The sequence below is a fragment of the Convolutriloba macropyga genome, chromosome 2, assembly GCF_964194025.1.
Source record: "Convolutriloba macropyga chromosome 2, txConMacr16.3, whole genome shotgun sequence".
Classification (NCBI taxonomy): Eukaryota; Metazoa; Xenacoelomorpha; order Acoela; family Convolutidae; genus Convolutriloba; species Convolutriloba macropyga.
Window position 1 is genome coordinate 60049614 of NC_134469.1, and position 22670 is coordinate 60072283.

General features: G+C 35.8%; 1 protein-coding gene across 1 annotated transcript in view; it reads left to right on the top strand.

Annotated features, from left to right (window-relative positions):
* Positions 1-22670, top strand: part of LOC142334950 (sodium-dependent phosphate transporter 2-like) — a 44637-nt gene that overhangs the window by 20163 nt on the left and 1804 nt on the right. The window contains exons 7-9 of the mRNA XM_075383279.1: positions 6557-6830; positions 9081-9383; positions 15945-16101. Coding sequence (XP_075239394.1) covers positions 6557-6830; positions 9081-9383; positions 15945-16101 — 734 coding nt within the window. The remainder of the gene's footprint in view (positions 1-6556; positions 6831-9080; positions 9384-15944; positions 16102-22670) is intronic.

The window sequence follows — 22670 nt, forward strand, 5'->3', positions numbered from 1 at the left end:
ATTTTGTTTTTTAAAGTTGGGTGGCTTTATTAGTTTTTTTGTTGATTAAATGGAAAATTCATACCTCTCATATTTCTATTTTGAGGAGTACATGCACAATTAAACTGGTTTGCTTGTTGACTACCATATCGGTTTTGTGCTGGCACTGGGCTATCATAAACTATTCCCTGTCTAAGAAGGTTTTGAGGGGTATTTTTTGTTGGGAACCGATAAACAGGTCTATTAACGTAAGCTGGGTGAACAAATGGGGGACTGTCTGAAGGTTCGGTCCAATAATTACGAGTTTGTGGCTGTTCGTTATAATAAAAGGGTCTAGGGGCATTAAATTGCGGTCTAAACTCTCGGTAATTATTAGCACGAGGGGCATAATGTTGCTGGGGCCGATAGTTTTGCTGAAACTGACGATAATGGGGCTGGTATTGACGGTAATTTGGTCGATAATTCTGATATTGAGGGCGGAAATTTTGTCTATAACTTTGTCTGTAGACTTGTTGAGGGTAATGTGGTGTAAAAATGTTTACTGGGCCTTGTTCTGGTGGCTCATTTTTAGGTGCTGATCTCTGCTCAAGTTTCTGCTCAAGTTGTTTCTGATTATTTGAAATAGTAGTTATTGCTTTTAACATTTTATCAGTGTTTGTTTCAGTTATTTCATTAAATCCGTCATCAAAGTACTCTTCTCTATTACACATCTCCCTTATTGCAATCTGTTGGCTAGCTAAGGTGCATAATTGATCAATGGTATCTGTCTCTGGCCTTTCTAAGAGCTTAGGCTTAAGCCAATTTGGCATAGACTTAATAAAGAAACGCTTTATTTGCTCGTTTTTTCGATTTTCTGACATCTGAAGGGCAGAATCTCTTGCTGCTGTCTCTCTTTCGAATCTACGAGCTTCATCATCACCTCCTCCTGCTGCTACTACTACTATTTCAGGTGCAGGATATGCTTTATTGGCCTCAGTTCTTAACTTTACTAAGAAATTTTTTACAGTGTCTGTTTTTGGATTGAACTTTTGGTTTTCTAACTTTATAATTCTGATCTCTCTCAAGTCATCCTGCGTAAATCTATTTCTTAGAGCTGTTATACTGTCTTCGAAGACTAGTCTGGTGGCCTCTGGTAGGGTTAAGAAGTATCGTAAAGCGTCTCCTTTTAAATGTAACAGTAAAAAGTTCGCTTGTTGCGCGTTTGCGATTGCTGCAACTCCGATTGCACCTGTTATTAGTTGTTCAAACTCGTTAAAATTGTCCGTTTCTGATCCGGAAAAAGGCGTGATGTTGATCTGCGCGTGTGCCATTTTGCTTTTTACCCGATTAGATTATATACTTTTTGTTCAATCAGTCTTATTTTCGTTCTAAAGTATTAAATAGCACACTTAACTTAGCTTAATGGAGAGATTAAGGGGTTTTAAGAGATGAAAACAGTTAAATGAATAGCACAAGAATATCAGAAAAGAAACTACTGAAACCATTCGTTCAGAAAATAATAAAGAAGGGCTACTTATAAACCTATTCCTAAAGCTCCGGTCGAATCGTCAGACTTATATCGTTGAAGCCGTATGGGCCGCCGAAGTCTCACCTCTAAAGAGTGCCCCTTAGTTTAGGAAAATTCGTGGGGACCACGACCGCACAGGCCTTGTGGAAGCTGCACTCAGATAAGCAACAGCATAATGACCGAAGTCACTGTTTGATTCATTAACCTCCGGAGCTGGGCGGGGAAATAAAATATAAATGTTTTTTATTTTTGTTTAAACTTTTGTTTTGCCCTCTTTTTTAGTTAATAATTAAGTTATGGTTTCAGTAATTTATTATTCTGATGTTATCTGATAATCAGTGATGATGTTAGCAAGGTTAATTTCTTTATCAGATTGAAGTTTGTGACGGATAAGGCCAAATTTACGAGATTTCTGATTTAAGCTTTTTGCTGTCCAATAAATTGCAACACGTTTGTCATCTTTATCTAGCACATAAATAACAATAGACTTATAAAATGAAGAGGAAAAAGCGGTTACTATCTGAGCTTGGGTTTTACTATTGTTTTGTGTGTAGTTAATGTTATTTCCTTCGATATGTTCAACAAAATTGGGGGAAGCTCGGCAATTATTAATAGCGGGAAGAATTTGTTCTTTATAAATTGACATAAATAAAGCACCAAAATTAATTTTACAAATTCATTTACTCACAATATCCTCGTTTGCAAATACCCTGTGTTGTTTCCGTTGTGTCCGTTGTGGCCGTTGTGTCCGTTGTGGCGGCTGTGGTTGAGTTTGTTCCAGTTATTGTCCACTCAAACACTTTTGAATTGTTGTTACACTTAGTCCACAAAGACACAAACACAGTTTCCACTCATTCTTTCCTTTGTTACTGCTTTCTGCATTGTCGTCGTGCTCGGAAAGGAAGTGCTGGATGCTGGTCCTGATGATTGGAGGCTCTTAAGGTAATGAAGAAAAGGCAAAAGAAGAAAATGTCGAATTTATCAAAGATTTAATCAGAGTTTCGGTTCGTTAAACTGGAAAACAGTTAATAACTCCTGTCACCTTGTTACGCACTGATTTTTAATAGTGTTCCTCATGGTGTTATTGAGGTTTATATTAGAAGTAATTAACTTGAGTAATTGGCATTTTACAAGGACTTATTTTGGTGTTTCACAGTGCGATTTTTAGCGGATATAATTTGAATAGAATTAGCTAGTAATAGCCTTTTAATGAGCGGTTCAGATGCGTGATATATCCACTAGTTTGCCTTGCATTTTAGTGTTAAGTTAGTCGCTATTTCTTCTGTAACTAAGTTTATCAAACTTGGAGGTTTTCAAGAGAATTTCCAGTTCAATCTTTAATTATTTTTCGCAAGAATTGTTTAATAATTTTAACAAGAAGTTTCTCAAGTTTTATCAAGTTTTATAAGATGATAGGCAACTGATTGTCAGGCTGGTTCTCCGGTGTTCTGGTGATCGTAAGTTCCGCAGGGCTGTGCCTTGAGTTGTATTGGTCCTTCGTAAATATTTACTGATCTACAAGTTGGGCAATTTCCGGCTTTTGTACGTCTCTTGGTGTTTGTTCAGTACATATACAATTCCGTATTAGCACCTACTTTATCAGAATAATTACTTCACCAAGTACATAATCTCTCATGAAGTTATTTACTGATTATGTGAATTTATCATCAAGAAACTCAAAAAAGTAAATATTGAGGCTTTTAGGCACTTGAAGTGTTTGCTAGTAAAACTGTCAATCTGCGGTTGTTTCTCATAAACATAAACAAATTAGAGGTTACAGGCCTAGATGGAAATACTGGCTATATATGGCCTTGAAACTAACTGAATATTAATTAATATAAAGCACTTAATTATGGATATTTTAAGGAATATCATCACGTAACTATGAGGGACGAAATAGGTGCGTGACATTGTTGTTTTTCTAGTGATTGGAGGATTCTAAAAACTCCAACGAAGTTTTTAGCAATTATCTTAGTCCTGTTAGTCTTTTTTGAGCATTTTTTTTCTTGACTGATTTTTCGTCTGACTCCTTATAAGGGATAAACAGGTAGAGCCCGGAGGCGTTTAAGTGACTGAGCAGCTCACTTAGAGCCTTACACCGGACTAGCTTCTAAGTATTCGATTCATCAAAACAATTTTGAGGAGATAATTCCATAATGTGAAGGCGCTTCTTAATCTCAAATAGTTGTTCCACTCAAGGTCACCCCCCCCCCCCCCCACTCAGCCTCATTGTTTTTTTCGAGTTTTTCGTTAGTCTATTTTTCGCTTTCCGCAATTTCTTGGTTTATGTTTCAGGGTTATGCCCTGCACGTGACAAAGATGTTATGGAATTATTTTGTTTAATAGCCGCCCTCATCGTCTCAGCCGGCTATTATAGCGCTCCACATTTTTTTTATTTCATCAAACAAAAAAATGTTTTGCTTTACATCATTTTTCCGCTTTTTCAACATTTTGCGTGAAATCTTTTTGACTTCTCTACGCTAATTTCTCTCTTCTCTCATTCTGCTAAAAGTGATTCTGAACTTCAGTTGCTCAACAAAGAAATTCAAAATGAAGAGAGTCAGTATAATAAAATCAAAGGCAGAAATAGAAACGGGATAAACCCATAAGGCCTAATTTTAGATGCCCGCTATTTGAACGTCGTTCCTATAAGTCTTAATTACCATCTCTAATGCTTATCGGTTTTGATAGTAGCCCCTGTAGCCTCTCTCTAAGAAACGGAAGTATGTTCAACTACGAAATGCCATCAAAATAAATTGGACCTAAAAATGTTTTTGTACAAAAACCTTGCTTTCAATATCTTGTATTCTTTCAATCCCAATCATGCTTATTGGAATCAACGGCGGCTATTTTCCGGCAATCTGCAGGGTATGTTTTTAATTGGTCGAGTGTTTTTGAAACTAGAACTACCGCGAATTAAAAAGGTTTGAGGTGAAGCTAACCAACACAAAGCAAGTCAAACAGAAGAATGCCTTATTCATACCTGTGAAAAAATTGAGAATGAGAGAAAAGAATACAATACGAGCCACACCATTTTTTTCTTGCTGGTTTAAAGTTTTCTAGGTTTAAATAAATTGGTTTATTTCGCCTAAATGATTCTTTGAAGAGATACCCGGAAATTTTGAAACGATAGCTCGGTCTAGAACCTTGTAATTTGGTTTGTTTCTTCTTAGCAGGTTTTATTAATAGCTGCGAAGCGATATAGATGCTATTATTGGTCTCATCTTGGTTTTTAGTTGCTCTCGAACAAAGTTTGAAAAAATATTTGTAAACGTGTTGGTATTTGTTTATGCAAAACAATTGAGATGGCAGATTGTGCACCCATAAGTTTTAAATTGCTCTTGAACGAATTTCATAGCAATTATTGTAAACTTATGTGTCTTTTTTATGCAAAATTTTCGCTTGACGGTTTTGACTTTTCGAGTGACTTTTACGGCCTTGACTTTTTGCGTTTCGCGTGATCTAAAATTCTCTCTCAATCACAATTTCAAGCAGCTGAACTCAATTGGCGGCAATTTATTATTAAAAGTCCATTGAAAAGTGCGCCAAAATGGTGCCATTTTTCACTTTAAATCTTATTAGTGGTATATCTTAACCTCTAATATGGTTATTTGAAGCCCACTATTTAACTTTTTAGTCCCATTTAGGCTCCCTCCCCCTCCCCGACTGAAGCAGGTTGCAATTGATTAGAGCTCCCACTAGTCGTTCGAGAGCAATTCTTCCGACATTTAGTCGGTTATGTTTATAAGTTACACTCCGAGTGCAATTCATCCGACTATTTTCCGTTTGTTTTTTTTTTAAAATTTCATAGTCTTCCAAATTTTTGTTAGTACTGTTTGATCATTGCGCCAAAAAATCAAATTGCGACTTTTCAAGCCGACCTATGCCACTCCGCAATGGAATTTGTAGGCGTACTTTCATTTGTTACTAGTCTCCGTATATTGTTAAGTCAACGGTTTAATACCTTTTTAATCATACAGGAATTTCACTCAATATTTCACCACTCAATATTTCCCCACACAAATTTCCCCAGTTTTACCTCACAACTTATTAGGTTAGCTGAAATCTGCTAATATTGCCAGTTTGTTGATAACAGCGATTTTGTGTCGCAGCTGGCTGTGAATTTTATTTAATACCCGAGTTCGTATTTGTCGTTGAAAAACTTATTTGAACGACCTTGAATCTTTGCATATTGTGTTGTCCAAAAATTTAAATAGTTGATATAGTTTCTATTTTACGGCAATTTTGTGTATTTATCAATTTTTTAGCGAGTTCCTAATAATGTTTGTGCTAAATTTTAAAGGAAAAAGAGGATATCACAGAAATCTCATTGAGCTAGCTGTTCGTCATCATGCTTATTCTTCATCAACAATTTTTATGAGATTTTTAGTTATTATTAGCTTTAAAAGTTTTTCAGTGGTGAAATTTTTTAGAGGGAATTTTATAGTCCTCTTTATAGTATAAATCAATTCATGCAATAATTCAATATAGATTTGAGTCAAATGTTTTCTGTGTTCTACCTACTGTATTTCGAAATGGCCATCTTTATTTTGTGGGGATTTTTATCACAATTCAAGAATTCAAACAGCGGTTTTCCAATGACTTCTACCACTCGAATGTTCATGTCAATCGTGAGTTTCAAGAAAATGACATCGGCGCTCACTTAAAATTGAAATTAAAAAATTAGTTCTAATTGAAATTGATTAGGTTCATCCAAACTAAAATATCGCTCGGTTGTATCACTTTAAATACGGAGAAGGGTAGAACTGAAAATTATAATTTTCAGTTTATAATTTGCCCGCTTAATTGCTCTTGAACTTTTTTAGGCAAAATTTTTGCATAACCGTTTTTCAAGAACATTCTTTCGATTTCACTTATCGAGTGACTTTTTCACGCTTCACTTCTTTCATTTGTTGAGTGATTGAAATTGCTAGCATTCAGAAATTAAGTCTGTTGCTATAATAAAATTGGTTGTGAGTAGTCGTCCATTTTGAAATAGTAAATAGATTAAGAGGTTGTAGTAAAAAAAAGTATCGTATAGAAAGAGTATTTGGCCCTGCAATCTTTTAGGTGGATTCCTGCCCCCCTTGGTATCAAAAGAAAATGCCACTCCTGTCCAGACGGTCTGTTTAATAACGCTGAGTCGCGTAAAAGCAACATAAACACTGCAGCCTCTGTGGGTGAGAGGATGGAGGCTGTAGCGCTGATGGCGTCATCCAACTCAACGACCAACCAGGTGTGGTTTTCTAACCCGGAAATTGAACAGGAGGCAGAGGACTATGCCAAGAGGAGGAGCTACAAACAGTCCCTCAATCTAATTACCCAGTTTAAGGAGGAGGGAGAGGTAATTGTTGTCATTATTTAGTTGAAAGCGAGTGAAAAAATCATTCCTTATATTCATTTTCACAAATGTTAAGTTGTCATTAATTGCTCTTGAACGAAGTTCATAGCAATTATCGTAAACGTGTGTGTCTTTTTTATGCAAAATTTTTTGATTGACAGTTTTGATCTAAGATTCTCTCAATCATAATTTCAAGCAGCTGAACTCAATTGGCGGCAATTTAATACTGAAAGTCAAATGAAAAGTGCGCCGAAACTGGTGCCATTTTTTACTTTAAATCTTAACAGTGGTATATGTTAACCTCTAAAGTGGTTATTTGATGTCCACTATTGAACTTAGTCCCATTTAGACCCCCCCCCCCCCCGACTGGAGCAGGCTGCAATTGATTAGAGCTCCCACTAGTCGTTCGAGATCAATTTTTCCGACGTTTAGTCGGTTATGTTTTCTATTTGCTCTCGAACAAATTTCGGGGCAATTCTTTCAGACTTGTGTGCCTTGTTAATACAACTTTTTTCTAGACCAATTTGGCTTTTCGATAGTCTGTTTAATTTCTCTTGAACGAAGTTCATGGCAATTATTGTAAACGTGTATCTTTTTTTCTGCAAAATTTTCGCTTGACGGTTTTGACTTTTCGAGTGACTTTTACGGCCTTGACTTTTTGCGTTTCGCGTGATCTAAAATTCTCTCTCAATCACAATTTCAAGCAGCTGAACTCAATTGGCGGCAATTTATTATTAAAAGTCCATTGAAAAGTGCGCCAAAATGGTGCCATTTTTCACTTTAAATCTTATTAGTGGTATATCTTAACCTCTAATATGGTTATTTGAAGCCCACTATTTAACTTTTTAGTCCCATTTAGGCTCCCTCCCCCTCCCCGACTGAAGCAGGTTGCAATTGATTAGAGCTCCCACTAGTCGTTCGAGAGCAATTCTTCCGACATTTAGTCGGTTATGTTTATAAGTTACACTCCGAGTGCAATTCATCCGACTATTTTCCGTTTGTTTTTTTTTTAAAATTTCATAGTCTTCCAAATTTTTGTTAGTACTGTTTGATCATTGCGCCAAAAAATCAAATTGCGACTTTTCAAGCCGACCTATGCCACTCCGCAATGGAATTTGTAGGCGTACTTTCATTTGTTACTAGTCTCCGTATATTGTTAAGTCAACGGTTTAATACCTTTTTAATCATACAGGAATTTCACTCAATATTTCACCACTCAATATTTCCCCACACAAATTTCCCCAGTTTTACCTCACAACTTATTAGGTTAGCTGAAATCTGCTAATATTGCCAGTTTGTTGATAACAGCGATTTTGTGTCGCAGCTGGCTGTGAATTTTATTTAATACCCGAGTTCGTATTTGTCGTTGAAAAACTTATTTGAACGACCTTGAATCTTTGCATATTGTGTTGTCCAAAAATTTAAATAGTTGATATAGTTTCTATTTTACGGCAATTTTGTGTATTTATCAATTTTTTAGCGAGTTCCTAATAATGTTTGTGCTAAATTTTAAAGGAAAAAGAGGATATCACAGAAATCTCATTGAGCTAGCTGTTCGTCATCATGCTTATTCTTCATCAACAATTTTTATGAGATTTTTAGTTATTATTAGCTTTAAAAGTTTTTCAGTGGTGAAATTTTTTAGAGGGAATTTTATAGTCCTCTTTATTGTATAAATCAATTCATGCAATAATTCAATATAGATTTGAGTCAAATGTTTTCTGTGTTCTACCTACTGTATTTCGAAATGGCCATCTTTATTTTGTGGGGATTTTTATCACAATTCAAGAATTCAAACAGCGGTTTTCCAATGACTTCTACCACTCGAATGTTCATGTCAATCGTGAGTTTCAAGAAAATGACATCGGCGCTCACTTAAAATTGAAATTAAAAAATTTGTTCTAATTGAAATTGATTAGGTTCATCCAAACTAAAATATCGCTCGGTTGTATCACTTTAAATACGGAGAAGGGTAGAACTGAAAATTATAATTTTCAGTTTATAATTTGCCCGCTTAATTGCTCTTGAACTTTTTTAGGCAAAATTTTTGCATAACCGTTTTTCAAGAACATTCTTTCGATTTCACTTATCGAGTGACTTTTTCACGCTTCACTTCTTTCATTTGTTGAGTGATTGAAATTGCTAGCATTCAGAAATTAAGTCTGTTGCTATAATAAAATTGGTTGTGAGTAGTCGTCCATTTTGAAATAGTAAATAGATTAAGAGGTTGTAGTAAAAAAAAGTATCGTATAGAAAGAGTATTTGGCCCTGCAATCTTTTAGGTGGATTCCTGCCCCCCTTGGTATCAAAAGAAAATGCCACTCCTGTCCAGACGGTCTGTTTAATAACGCTGAGTCGCGTAAAAGCAACATAAACACTGCAGCCTCTGTGGGTGAGAGGATGGAGGCTGTAGCGCTGATGGCGTCATCCAACTCAACGACCAACCAGGTGTGGTTTTCTAACCCGGAAATTGAACAGGAGGCAGAGGACTATGCCAAGAGGAGGAGCTACAAACAGTCCCTCAATCTAATTACCCAGTTTAAGGAGGAGGGAGAGGTAATTGTTGTCATTATTTAGTTGAAAGCGAGTGAAAAAATCATTCCTTATATTCATTTTCACAAATGTTAAGTTGTCATTAATTGCTCTTGAACGCAGTTCATAGCAATTATTGTAAACGTGTGTGTCTTTTTTTATGCAAAATTTTCGCTTGACGGTTTTGACTTTTCGAGTGACTTTTACGCCCTTGACTTCATGCGTTTCGCGTGATCTAAAATTTTCTCTCAATCGCAATTTCAAGCAGCTGAACTCAATTCGCGGCAATTTAATACTAAAAGTCAAATGAAAAGTGCGCCGAAACTGGTGCCATTTTTTACTTTAAATCTTAACAGTGGTATATGTTAACCTCTAAAGTGGTTATTTGATGTCCACTATTGAACTTAGTCCCATTTAGACCCCCCCCCGACTGGAGCAGGCTGCAATTGATTAGAGCTCCCACTAGTCGTTCGAGATCAATTTTTCCGACGTTTAGTCGGTTATGTTTTCTATTTGCTCTCGAACAAATTTCGGGGCAATTCTTTCAGACTTGTGTGCCTTGTTAATACAACTTTTTTCTAGACCAATTTGGCTTTTCGATAGTCTGTTTAATTTCTCTTGAACGAAGTTCATGGCAATTATTGTAAACGTGTATCTTTTTTTCTGCAAAATTTTCGCTTGACAATTTTGACTTTTAGAGTGACTTTTACGCCCTTGACTTTTTGCGTTTCGCGTGATCTAAAATTCTCTCAATCAGAATTTCAAGCAGCTGATTCAATTGGCGGCAATTTAATATTAATAGTGAAATGAAAAGTGCGCCGAAACTGACGCCATTTTTACTTTGAATCTTAATAGTGGTATATGTTAACCTCTGATGAGGTTATTTGAAGCCCACTATTGAACTTCTTAGTCCCATTTAGGCTCCCCCCCCCACCGACTGAAGCTGGCTGCAATTGATTAGAGCGCCCACTAGTCGTTCGAGAGCAATTCTTCCGACGTTTAGTCGGTTATGTTTTGTACTTTACATCTTGAACATGAATTCGTCTAAGTCTTAAGCTTATGCTCTCAATGGGTGGTAGTATACTTCTAAGAGTTGAATGAATTGTGCGCCAAATTGCTTTAAAAATTTGAATTCTTAGTCACTTCAATGGTCCAAAATAAGCTCTTAATAAAATCATCCGAAACCACTAAGAAACACAATACCCCCAAGCAAGCTGCAGTTGAAAGTCTCCCTTTTACGGACGTTTGTTGGTTGTTTTACATTATGCTAATTGTTTTGAATTCCTGTCAGTAGTTTCCAGTTTTTCAAAAAAAGAATAATTTCTGCGTGCTAGCAAACCATTTGTAATACCAGGATTGTTTTTGCTTAGAAAGTAATCAAACTGAAAGCTTTTGATCTATCAAATTTGGTTCTGTGGTAAAACTGGTTTGAGATGGGCTCACTTTTTGTAAAAGCCTTATTTGTTTATAGCTGCGAAGCTGTAAGCTCAGTGGAGCTATATTGCGTTATCCTTGATTTTTTATAATTCAAAGAATTTGAATTGTATTAGGGTGCTGTTTTTTCTAAGATCTGTTAAGACATTTTCTTGATTTTTGAAGTCAAATTGGAGTTGTGATTTTGGTCACGCCGAAACTGGAAGTGGAGCGACAAAGGGCGTGGTTTTGCGGCATGAAATTTTTTCTCTCTAATTTTAAGTAGAGTGAGAAAACGGTGTTTGAACAAAAATTCTCTTACTTGCTAGTAGTTTTTTGTTAACCTGCGGTAATTTCACTTTGATTTTTACTGTTTTTTTTTTCAATTTTTCGGTCGGATTTTTTTTCTTAATGGTTTTCCCATTCCATTCATAGTTCATTATAAGCCTAGCTTTTCTGTTTGAACCAAATTTCTTTCTCGCTTAGTGGTTTTTTTGCTCACATGCCATGTTTTCACATTGATTTTCGGTTTTTTATTTTATCTTATCTTTTTGGAAATGGTTGTTCCCAATTCACTCATAGACCGTTCTAGGTCTATTTTTTGTTTAGTCAATGAAAGTTTTTTGAATTATACGTCAGGACTTGTCCTGCTATGTTTTCTGTTTCGTCGGGATTCTTCCTCTCACTGACGGCTTTTGCGCGCGTGACTTCATCTCTCTCTCTCTCTCTCTCTCTCTCTCTAGCAAAATCTTTTGCGCGATTAGATTTTGATCAATCGTGACTTACCTCACCCAATAAAATGACTTTTGCACTTTAAAACTTAAGTTTAATTCAATTGAATCAAGGTCAAAGATCTCATGTGTAATAAAGGTCACTAATGAAAGGGCTTCTGAGCAATGAATTTTAACAAGCTTTACTAATTTATCGTTGAATGTTTCTTACATAGCTTTTTGAGCGGCATCGATACATTTTTCGACTTATATCTGTATCTGTTTCTCTTTTATATGGCACGCAAGTCTATTCTTTCGCAGCTATTCCGTCAATCTGCCGGCTATGTTCTTTCGTTCTCACAAAGAGAATTTGAGGCGTTTAATTGGGTCCTGTTGATCGGATGCCTATATTGCTTCATTTTTCGTCCGATAAGTTGCTGGTCTCTAAGTGTACTTTTTGCCAATAAAGGGAGTCACTGCTAGTTGTTTCAGAACCATTCATCGGTTGTCAGTTAGTCATCTTATGAATCTTGAGGCCGGATACGAGAGAGACTCGACGTTTGTTGTGAACTCAGTGGGATTTATCCTAGTTAAATGTCTTAATTTAAAATTGGGTCCTCTGCAAATGCTCTAAGTGCGTAACCTCTGCCGATAAAAAATTCCCAAGTGCGATTTGTGTATAACCAAAATAAACTTGTTCGTATGTGTTGACAAAATTTTCATTATCAATCACTTATGTTCTTTGAATTTGACGAAATTTTCTCGCTTAGTGGTTTTTTTGCTCACATGCCATGTTTTGACATTGATTTTCGGTTTTTTATTTTATCTTATCTTTTTGGAAATGGTTGTTCCCAATTCACTCATAGACCGTTCTAGGTCTATTTTTTGTTTAGTCAATGAAAGTTTTTTGAATTATACGTCAGGACTTGTCCTGCTATGTTTTCTGTTTCGTCGGGATTCTTCCTCTCACTGACGGCTTTTGCGCGCGTGACTTCATCTCTCTCTCTCTCTCTCTCTCTCTCTCTCTAGCAAAATCTTTTGCGCGATTAGATTTTGATCAATCGTGACTTACCTCACCCAATAAAATGACTTTTGCACTTTAAAACTTAAGTTTAATTCAATTGAATCAAGGTCAAAGATCTCATGTGTAATAAAGGTCACTAATGAAAGGGCTTCTGAGCAATGAATTTTAACAAGCTTTACTAATTTATCGTTGAATGTTTCTTACATAGCTTTTTGAGCGGCATCGATACATTTTTCGACTTATATCTGTATCTGTTTCTCTTTTATATGGCACGCAAGTCTATTCTTTCGCAGCTATTCCGTCAATCTGCCGGCTATGTTCTTTCGTTCTCACAAAGAGAATTTGAGGCGTTTAATTGGGTCCTGTTGATCGGATGCCTATATTGCTTCATTTTTCGTCCGATAAGTTGCTGGTCTCTAAGTGTACTTTTTGCCAATAAAGGGAGTCACTGCTAGTTGTTTCAGAACCATTCATCGGTTGTCAGTTAGTCATCTTATGAATCTTGAGGCCGGATACGAGAGAGACTCGACGTTTGTTGTGAACTCAGTGGGATTTATCCTAGTTAAATGTCTTAATTTAAAATTGGGTCCTCTGCAAATGCTCTAAGTGCGTAACCTCTGCCGATAAAAAATTCCCAAGTGCGATTTGTGTATAACCAAAATAAACTTGTTCGTATGTGTTGACAAAATTTTCATTATCAATCACTTATGTTCTTTGAATTTGACGAAAATTTACTCCATTTAATACAATCATCTCAACGTTTAAGAATATGCATGAACTGGCAGAGCAACACTTAATTTTCCCAATATGCCCAATGAGTTTTTATGACTGGACAGTTGAAGATATGAGGAGCGTATCTTAATTTTTGGTGATTACGATATGATATCAGTTTTCAAAAGTTCTGCTTTTATGCTTGCAAACGAATGTTCTAAGTTATCGCCAAAAAATTATCAGCTATAATCCCTTTCGTGAATGTATTCTCGGAATTGATCCTGCTTGTTGGTTTGCTATCTAGGCGAACAAAACAGAATAATTCGAATTGCTGATTACTTGATGCCTTAGCAGCTATTGCTCCCTATTGGACTCCAATTGGACAGCAAAAAATGCCATCCAGATTCAATTCTATAATGCTGCTATTTCCGCCTGAACCAAAATTTTGTAGGGAGATTTGGAGAATGAGGACTGGAAAAGCTTGTATGATAAATGCATGAAGTTGCCCTGGCTCTTGCATTCGAAAAATTGCAAGTCATAGAAAAATGTTGTTGAAGAATAACTTAATTTGGCGGTCAACAGCAATTAAATAGCTATGCTATCTAGAAATTAGACAGACGAGTTGTTATTTTTTCAGTCGAATTATTATAAGTGTCTGTTGTTGAACGGTCGTCTCATATCCCACCAAAAAATCTAGACTATTCCCAGAAGCAGTCATTGAAACAAGGAACAGCTAATGCTGTTAAGTGTTGGTACTTCGAAATAAAGCCTTTTTCGAAATAAAGCCAAGATCACTGGAATGTGAATTTTTTTGTCGTACTGCTGATCGAAAAATTGAATTTCTTGAATGCTTCATTGGGACAAAAATGTTGTAAGAAATTGTATCAGAGTTTCAAGGGACGTATCAAAGTTACACGGACGATACTGCTATTCATTTCTATAAGGCTGTTGCCAGTATCTTCTAGAGTTGATTTGTGTTTCTTTTCTGTTAATTTTAGTTTGAAATCCATGTTAATATTGTTGAGGTGGCGCCCTTAGTCCTTGTGTACTCGCAGGGTTACGTCGGAGCCGCATATCGTGAGGCGTGGGGATATGATGGCCCCTAAATGAGAACCTTGTGATAATACTTTTACAGCTTAGGTGCTAGCAAAATTTTTAATTTGGATGTGTATCCGTTAGACGCACTTTTACCTTTTGTTTTCATTCGCGTGTTTGTGTTTGCTCTGAAAGTAAAGCGCCAGTTTGTCTTTGCACTAAAACAGCCGTGCAATTGCGTGTAATTTGGATCAAACTCCAACATAAATGCGGTTGCCAAGTTTTATTATTTCGATCAGAGATGTCAAGCTGGTCATCATTCTTCCATTTTAAACCAACAAGCTGTTTAATGGCGCTCTCTAGAAGCTGTGAAGTTTTTTATCCATTAAATTCCTTCAACTTTGCTAAGGTTAAGTTCTGATGTCGGAATTGATAAAGGATCTCGTAGTTTAACTGATTCCGGGATGAATGATTTGCGGGGTTTTGTAACTGAGAGGTGAATATTAATTGAACTTCTCAACTGAACAGCACGCGTGTTTTCTTTTGAGCGAGTTCTTTGTTACCTATTGCGAAATGAATTTTCTTCTCTTCAATTTGTTTTTGTGGACTTAGTCGAAGGAGCTGAGACCAATTTATTATATCTCCAACGAATTTTACGTTATTTAAGGGCAGCTTTTCACTAATCATGTTCAAATCAGTTAAAGAGATTACAGCACGTAGTTTAAGAAAAGTTTTTTGTTACCTGTTTAGTTACTTTTTTGCTAAGTTCAACCCTATCGTAATTTTTTCTGCCAACCTGCCAGCTATTTTTAATGTTTTTTGAGGCTACTTTTTAAGATCCGTTCACAAGTTTTCTGTTTTTTAATCAAATTGGTGTAACAATTTTGGCCGTGACTAAAATTTGGAAGTGGATCGAAAAAGAGTGGAACTGCAGCCTTTATTATTTTAATTTTTCCAAAGATTGAGAAAACGATGATTTAAAACAGAAGTTCGTTTGCTTGATTCTGACTTCTGATTTGACTTGACAATTAGACTTGTTTGCACTGTGTTTTGATTTTTTATGCTGTTTGTTTCTAAATAGTTTTAAAATTTTTTTCCCCTGGTCTTTGGGTCTTGTTTTTGTTTAGTCAATGGAAATACTTTGAACTAGAGTTGGTCTTGTCCTGTAACGTTCTCTTGAATCAGCTTCTGACCATTTGAGTTCTATTTCAGTGACCTCTACTGCTGTGCAATTGAATAAGCGACGTAATTTCTCACTCTGCGTCACGTTTTTGGTCAATTGTCTGACGAAAATTTCCGACAAATCTCACTCAAAGATATGGCGAATGGTCTTACTCAATGTATAATTTTTAAAACAATTTCTAATTGAAGATCAATTGAGTGCCTCTAAACGGCGCTAAATATTGATGATTAGAGTTTTTGAACTTTTCATCGAATATAAAGTGCTCTCTATTCTTAGCGCTTTTTCGGTCAGGTGTCATTACACTCCAAATCTAACACTAGAATTCTTGAAAATAAGACTTTGTCCATTTATCTTTTTTTGCTCTTTTGCCATTCCAATGCAGGTTGAGGCGGTCGATCGTGGCTATTTTACCGCAATCTGCCGGCTCTTTTAAAGAATTTGGTGCACCAGTCTGAAGTAAGGCTGATTGCGCCTTGTTTTGTATGATGGACGAAAGTGAACTTTTTTAGGGCTTCAAGGGACCGAAAGAAATGGGTAAAAGAATTCTGTTCACTGAGCCTACTCCTGCTGAGTTGGAGCTGTTCCGCAATGAGATTAACAAAAGGGATAAGCCAGAGTGTGCTTTCATTTTTAAACATCTTCAGATACTCACAGCATGCTTCGCAGGTAAATGCTCCGACCCTCTTCAGTGGCGAATAACTAAAAGCTCAACTACGTTTTTTGATCAGTCAATTTTGGCCAATCAATATATTTTCTTGTGAACAGTATTGAGTGGTGTCAATCGAAAGTATGACAAGCGTAGAAAAAGTTTTGCGGAAATTTGGACTGATTTTTCATTCTCATTTTTATTAACTTTTAGAGGAATTTGTGATCAAATAGTAATGAGAAAATTATTGCTACGTCAGTTAGAATCATTTTTAAAGCTCAAAGAGGCTTGTTGAATAATTCGGAACAACTCTAGCGCTAAATTGTATTTTGGCTGATTTTTTTCAAATTTGTGAGCGGTGGCAGAGAACCAACACGAGACAACCTTAGCTAAAAAGCTATTTTTTTATTAAAACCAGATATTCAAACAATCTAATTTTTGTAGATTTGTGGTTCTGGCTTTTTTGATAGTTAATAGTCGTGAAGCGATAGCGGCTATTATTGGAGACATCGTTTTTTACAATTCAAAGAATTTGATTTGTATAGGAGCGCTCTGTTTTTTTAAGGTCTGTTCACACATTTTCATGATTTTGGAAGTTAAATTGGAGTAGTGATTTTGGTCACGCCGAAACAGGAAGTGGAGCCACGAAGGGAGTGGTTTTGCGGCGTGAATTTTTTTGCTCTAATTTTAAAGTAGAGTGAGAAAACGGTGTTTGAACAAAAACTCGCTTTCTCGCTAGTGTTTTTTTGTTCACATGCGGCAATTTCACTTTGATTTTTAATTTTTTCGATTTTTTGGATCGGATTGTTTTCTAAATGGTTTCACCAATCCATTCATAGTCCCTTCTGGTCTAGTTTTCTGTTTAGTCAATGAAAATTCTTGGAATTGTACGTCAGGACTTGTCCTGCTATGTTTTTTTTTTAATTCGTTGTCTCCATCGAACATTCTTGCGACCATTGATTTTTTCTTTTTCAGTGACTTCTACTGCTTTGCAGTTAAAATTTGTGTGCGTGACGTCATTTGTTCTGTTTTTAGGGCAAGTGCGTTACTTACCTCACTAAAAATGACTTCTGAACTAGTTAAAGATACTAGTTAAAGATAATAGTGTGCATCTAAGTAGTGCTTAACGTATATGCCCTAATTCTTGAGTGTTAGTGTCTTGAGGTTTTGATTTCAAAGATTAATTTCAAAAAGGCTCTATTATGGCTTTTTCCTTAGAGAGCTTGTGTGTCTCGATTTTTTTGATCGGATTTTTTTTTCTGATTAGTTTTCCCAATCCATTAATAGTTCATTCTAGGCCTAGCTTTGTTTGAAACAAACTTCTATTTCTCTGTTATGGTTTTTTGTTCACATGCGGCAGTTTTGACATTGATTTTCTGTTTTTTTTCAATTTAACTGATTTTTTTAGAAATGGCTTTCCCAATTCAATCATAATCTGTTCTTGGTCTAATTGTTTGTCTAGTCAATGAAAATTCTTAGAATTGTGCGTCAGGACTTTTCCTGCTATGTTTTTTTTACTTCGTTGAATAGACATTTTTGGCTTCACCTTAGTTCACAGCTTGTTCAACATTTAGCGTGAAATCTTTTTGCCTTCTCTAGGCTATTTTCACTCTTCTCTCATTCTGCTCAAAGTGCTTTTCGACAGCAGTTGCGCAGCAAAAGCAATTCAAAATAAACAGAGTCAGTATTATAAAACGCAATCAAATAGAAACGGGATAAACCCATAAAGCCCGATTTTAGGTGCCCGTTACTCGAACTTTGTTCTTAGTTAGCATCTCTAATGCTTACTGGTATTGATACTAGACCCTTAGTCGTCTCACTACGAAACAGGTGTATGTTCAGCTCCAAAATGACATCAAAATAGTTTGCACTTGAACGTTTTTTGTACGAAAATCATTTTTTCACTAGTTTTTTCTCTTTTTCAATCCCAATCCTGGTTATGCGAATCAGCGGCGGCTATTTTTCGGAAATCTGCCGGGTATGTTTTCAATTCCATGGAAGGCCACAAGTGGCTATTTTCCGGCAATCTGCCGGCTATGGGTTACATATTTTTAATAAAATCAGCCGTTTGTAGCGCATTTGGTCAGTATTTATCATTAGCACTACAATAAATATTGCGGATGCAATCTTAACAGACTGATATTAAGATAATTAGGCTTCTACGCACTTGCAGATTAATCTAGAATTACATATTTGCTGTATTGTTTTCTTATTTATGTCCATGTTCATTCAATTTGCTATTGTTCAGTGTAATTTTTTTCTCTCTTTGGAGACTTTGATTTTGTTACATTTCAGCAATTTTATTGAAGTTAACGTTGAATGAAGATGCGTGTTTCAGTAATCTGTCAAAATTTATTGAAACCTAAATCTTAGAACAGAAACTATATGATTTTTACTAATTGCTGGATTTTTGCTGCCCAAATTTTGACTCCAATTACGACGAATTGGTTTTCATGTTATTTGTTCCCCTTGGAGAATTATGTGACTATGATTCATACTGTAACAATAAAATCTATATAACTTTTGCTAAAATTGTTTTTTGTCGAAATATTCCTTACTGAATTGGTAAAGAATCGATGACTGTCGAATGAGATCGGACTTGGAGAATCAACGACTGTCGAATGAGATCGTACTTGGAATAGCCTCCCTCATCTTGTCAGTCACCTATTTTGTTACAATTCAAACGAAATTAAATTGTGTTGATAATGAAGCATTGTTTAATTGTATTTAAAATGGAGCAGTGATTTTGATCACGCCGAAACAGGAAGTGGGGGAGCGATTGGTTTTGATGCAGAAAATCGCTTTCTCGCTAGCGATGTATTGCTCGCGAACGAAGTATGAGGCAATAATTGTAAACCTGTTGGTCTTTTTATGCAAAATTTTTGCTTGACCGTTTTGACCTTTCGGGTGACTTTTTCATTTTGCGTGATCTAAATTTTTCTTATTCATAAGTGTCGGCAGTTGAACTCAAGTGGCGGCCGTTTACTACTTCAAGTCAAATGAAAAATGCACCGTATTTGGTGTAATTTTAAATTTTTTTAGTGACTATAGTGGTATATAATAATAACCTCTAATGACGTCATTTGAAGCCCCCCTTAGTGAATATAGTTACTCCCCTAGACTGATGCATGCTGCAATAGATTAGAGCTCCAAACAGTCGTTCGAGAGCAATTCTTCCGGAAATAGTTGTTTTTTGTTTTAATTTGGCAATTTTTTATTTTGATTTTTCCCGTTTTTATTCAATTTTTATGTTTAATAGCCGCCCTCATCTTCTCAGCCGGCTATTATAGCGCTCCTATTTGTTTTTTACTTCGTCGAACTTTTTTTCGCTTTACCATTTTGCCGCTTTTTCGACATTTTGCGTGAAATCTTTTTGACTTCTCTAGGCTAGTTTCTCTCTTCTCTCATTCTGCTAAAAACGAATTTGTACATCAGTTGCTCAGCAAAGCAATTCAAAATGAACACAGTCAGTATAAAAAATTGAAGTCAGTAATAGAAACGGGTTAAACCCATAGAGCCCAATTTTAGATGCCCGCTATTTGAACGTCATTCCTATAAGTCTTAGTTACCATCTCTCGTGCTTATTGGTATTGATAGTAGCCCCTGTAGCCTCTCTCTAAGAAACAGAAGTATGCTCAACTACGAAATGCCATCAAAATAAATCGGACTTAAAAAATGTTTTTGTACAAAAATCTTTTTTTTTCGATATCTTCTGTTCTTTCAATCCCAATCATGCTTATTGGAATCAACGGCGGCTATTTTCCGGCAGTCTGCCGGGTATGTTTAAATTGTTTTCCAAATCCACTGATAGTCCATTCTAGTTCTAGTTTTTTGTAAATTGTTTGAATTGTGGGTCAGGACTTGTCCTACAATTTAATTTTGTTTCGTCGGCGGACGCTCTGTTTTCCTTTCAAATCTATTCACAACACAGCTGAAAAAGTCAATTTTCTTCCTTTCCCTAGATGAATTTGCACACGTCATTTCTCGCTCACTAACTTAAGCCAAGAAAAAATGACGTTGTTCAAAATGTTTTGCCCAATACTCTGTTACTTCAATCTTGGTCTAATTTTTAGTCAGTGAAAATTCTTTGCTTTGAGTGGTACGTTAGGGCGTGTCCTCCTCTATTTTCTAATACGTCGCATAAATTTTTTTTCGCTTTATCTTAGTTCATAGCTTATCAAAAGATCTAAGGAATATGTTTGAATTCTGTTGGCTAGTTTTAGTCTATTGTCAAAGTGCAATTAAACAGCAGTTGCTCAGCGGAGCAACCTAAAATGAACAGCGGCATTACCGCGAAATCAAAAATAGAAAGGGGATTAACCCTTAAAATCCAAATTTAGATGCCCGCTACTTAAATTTTGCTGTTATAAGTTTAAATTAGCTTCGCTGATGAGTTTATGTGGTTAAACTTGCCGCTGTATCCTCTCGTTTTGAAACAGTAATTCTTCTGACTGCAAAATGAAATCCAATACAATCTAGAGTCAACAGAGTCAGTGAAACCAAAAATAGATGCGATAAAGCCCATTTTTACATGCCCGCTGCTTGAACTTTGTTCTTAGTAACCATCTCCTGTGCCTATTGGAGTTGATACTAGCCCCTGTATTCCCTCTTCACGAACCAACTTCATGTCTAACTACGGAATCACATCAAACTAGTTTGCAGTTTTAACTATTTTTGTACATGAATCCGTTTACTTTTTTTCTTTTCATTCAATCCGAATCGGAGTTATGGGAATTAATGGCGCTATATGGCGCTATGTTCAAATAGGGCTATGTTTAATCAGCGGCTCTGTTCAAGCAATCTGCTGGGTATGTTCTTTCCACTCGAAGGGACATGTAACATTTAGTGCTATTAAAAACATTAAAAGGAAATATCGTTTTTGTGATTTTTCAATTGCTTCTGAACGAAGTTTAAAGCATTTATAGTGATCGTTGGTCGTCGGGTAATTTTTTGACATTTTACTGAGCAGCACAAAACCATCGTTAAAACCAACTAATCACTTTTTAAATGGAATATTGGGTCCACTTGGAGACGTATGTCATTTTAATTGAATGAGGCATTAATAATTGGAAAAATTATCATTTATTAATAGCCGCACAGCGATAGCTGGGGCTATTATTGGCCTTCTCTTGGTTTTTTACAATTCAAAGAATTTGAATTGTATTGGGGCGCTGTCTTTTTTTTTAAGATCTGTTCACACATTTTCATGATTTTTGAAGTCAAATTGGAGTGGTGATTTTGGTCACGCCGAAACAGGAAATGGAGCGAAAAAGCGAGTGGTTTTGCGGCGTGAATTTTTTTTCGCTCTAATTTTAAAGTAGAGTGAGAAAACGGTGTTTGAACAAAAATTCGGTTTCTCGGTAGTGGTTTTTTGTTCACATGCGGCAATTTCACTCCGATTTTTACTGTTTTTTCGATTTTTTGGATCAGATTTTTTTCTAACTTGTTTTTCCGATCCATTCACAGCCCATTCTGGACCTAGTTTTTTGTTAGAATCAAAATTACATATCTCTAGTGGTTTTTTGTTCTCCCTAGCAGCATTTTGCAATTGATTTTCTGTTTTTTTTTGTTTTTTTTATCTGATTTTTTAGAAATGGTTTTCCTAATTCACTCATTGTCCGTTCTAGGTCTAGTTTTTTGTTAAATCAGTGAAAATTCTTTGAATTGTACGTCAGGACTTGTCCTGCTATGTTTTTTACAATTCAAAGAATTTGAATTGTATTGGGGCGCTGTCTTTTTTTTTTTTTTTAAGATCTGTTCACACATTTTCATGATTTTTGAAGTCAAATTGGAGTAGTGATTTTGGTCACGCCGAAACAGGAAATGGAGCGAAAAAGCGAGTGGTTTTACGGCGTGAAATTTTTTCGCTCTAATTTTAAAGTAGAGTGCGAAAATGGTATTTGAACAAAAATTCGGTTTCTCGATAGTGGTTTTTTGTTCACATGCGGCAATTTCACTCTGATTTTTACTGTTTTTTCGATTTTTTGGATCGGATTTTTTTCTAAATGGTTTTCCCAATCCACTCACAGCTCATTCTAAGCCTAGTTTTTTGTTTGAATTAAATTTTCATTTCTGGCTAGTGGTTTTTTTGTTCACATGCGGTATTTTAACATTGATTTTTTGTTTTTTTTTCTTTTTTTTTATCTGATGTTTTTTAAAATGGTTTTTTCAATTCACTCATAGTCCATTTTAGGTCTAGTTTTTCTGTTTAGTCAATGAAAATTCTTTGAATTGTACGTCAGGACTTGTCCTGCTATGTTTTTTTTTTTTTTTAAGATCTGTTCACACATTTTCATCATTTTTGAAGTCAAATTGGAGTAGTGATTTTGGTCACGCCGAAACAGGAAATGGAGCGAAAAAGCGAGTGGTTTTGCGGCGTGAATTTTTTTCGCTCTAATTTTACAGTAGATTGAGAAAACGGTGTTTGAACAAAAATTCGGTTTCTCGGTAGTGGTTTTTTGTTCACATGCGGCAATTTCTCTCAGATCTTTACTGTTTTTTCGATTTTTCGGATCGGATTTTTTTCTAAATGGTTTTCCCAATCCATTCAAATCCTTTCTAGGCCTAGTTTTTTGTTTGAATTAAATTT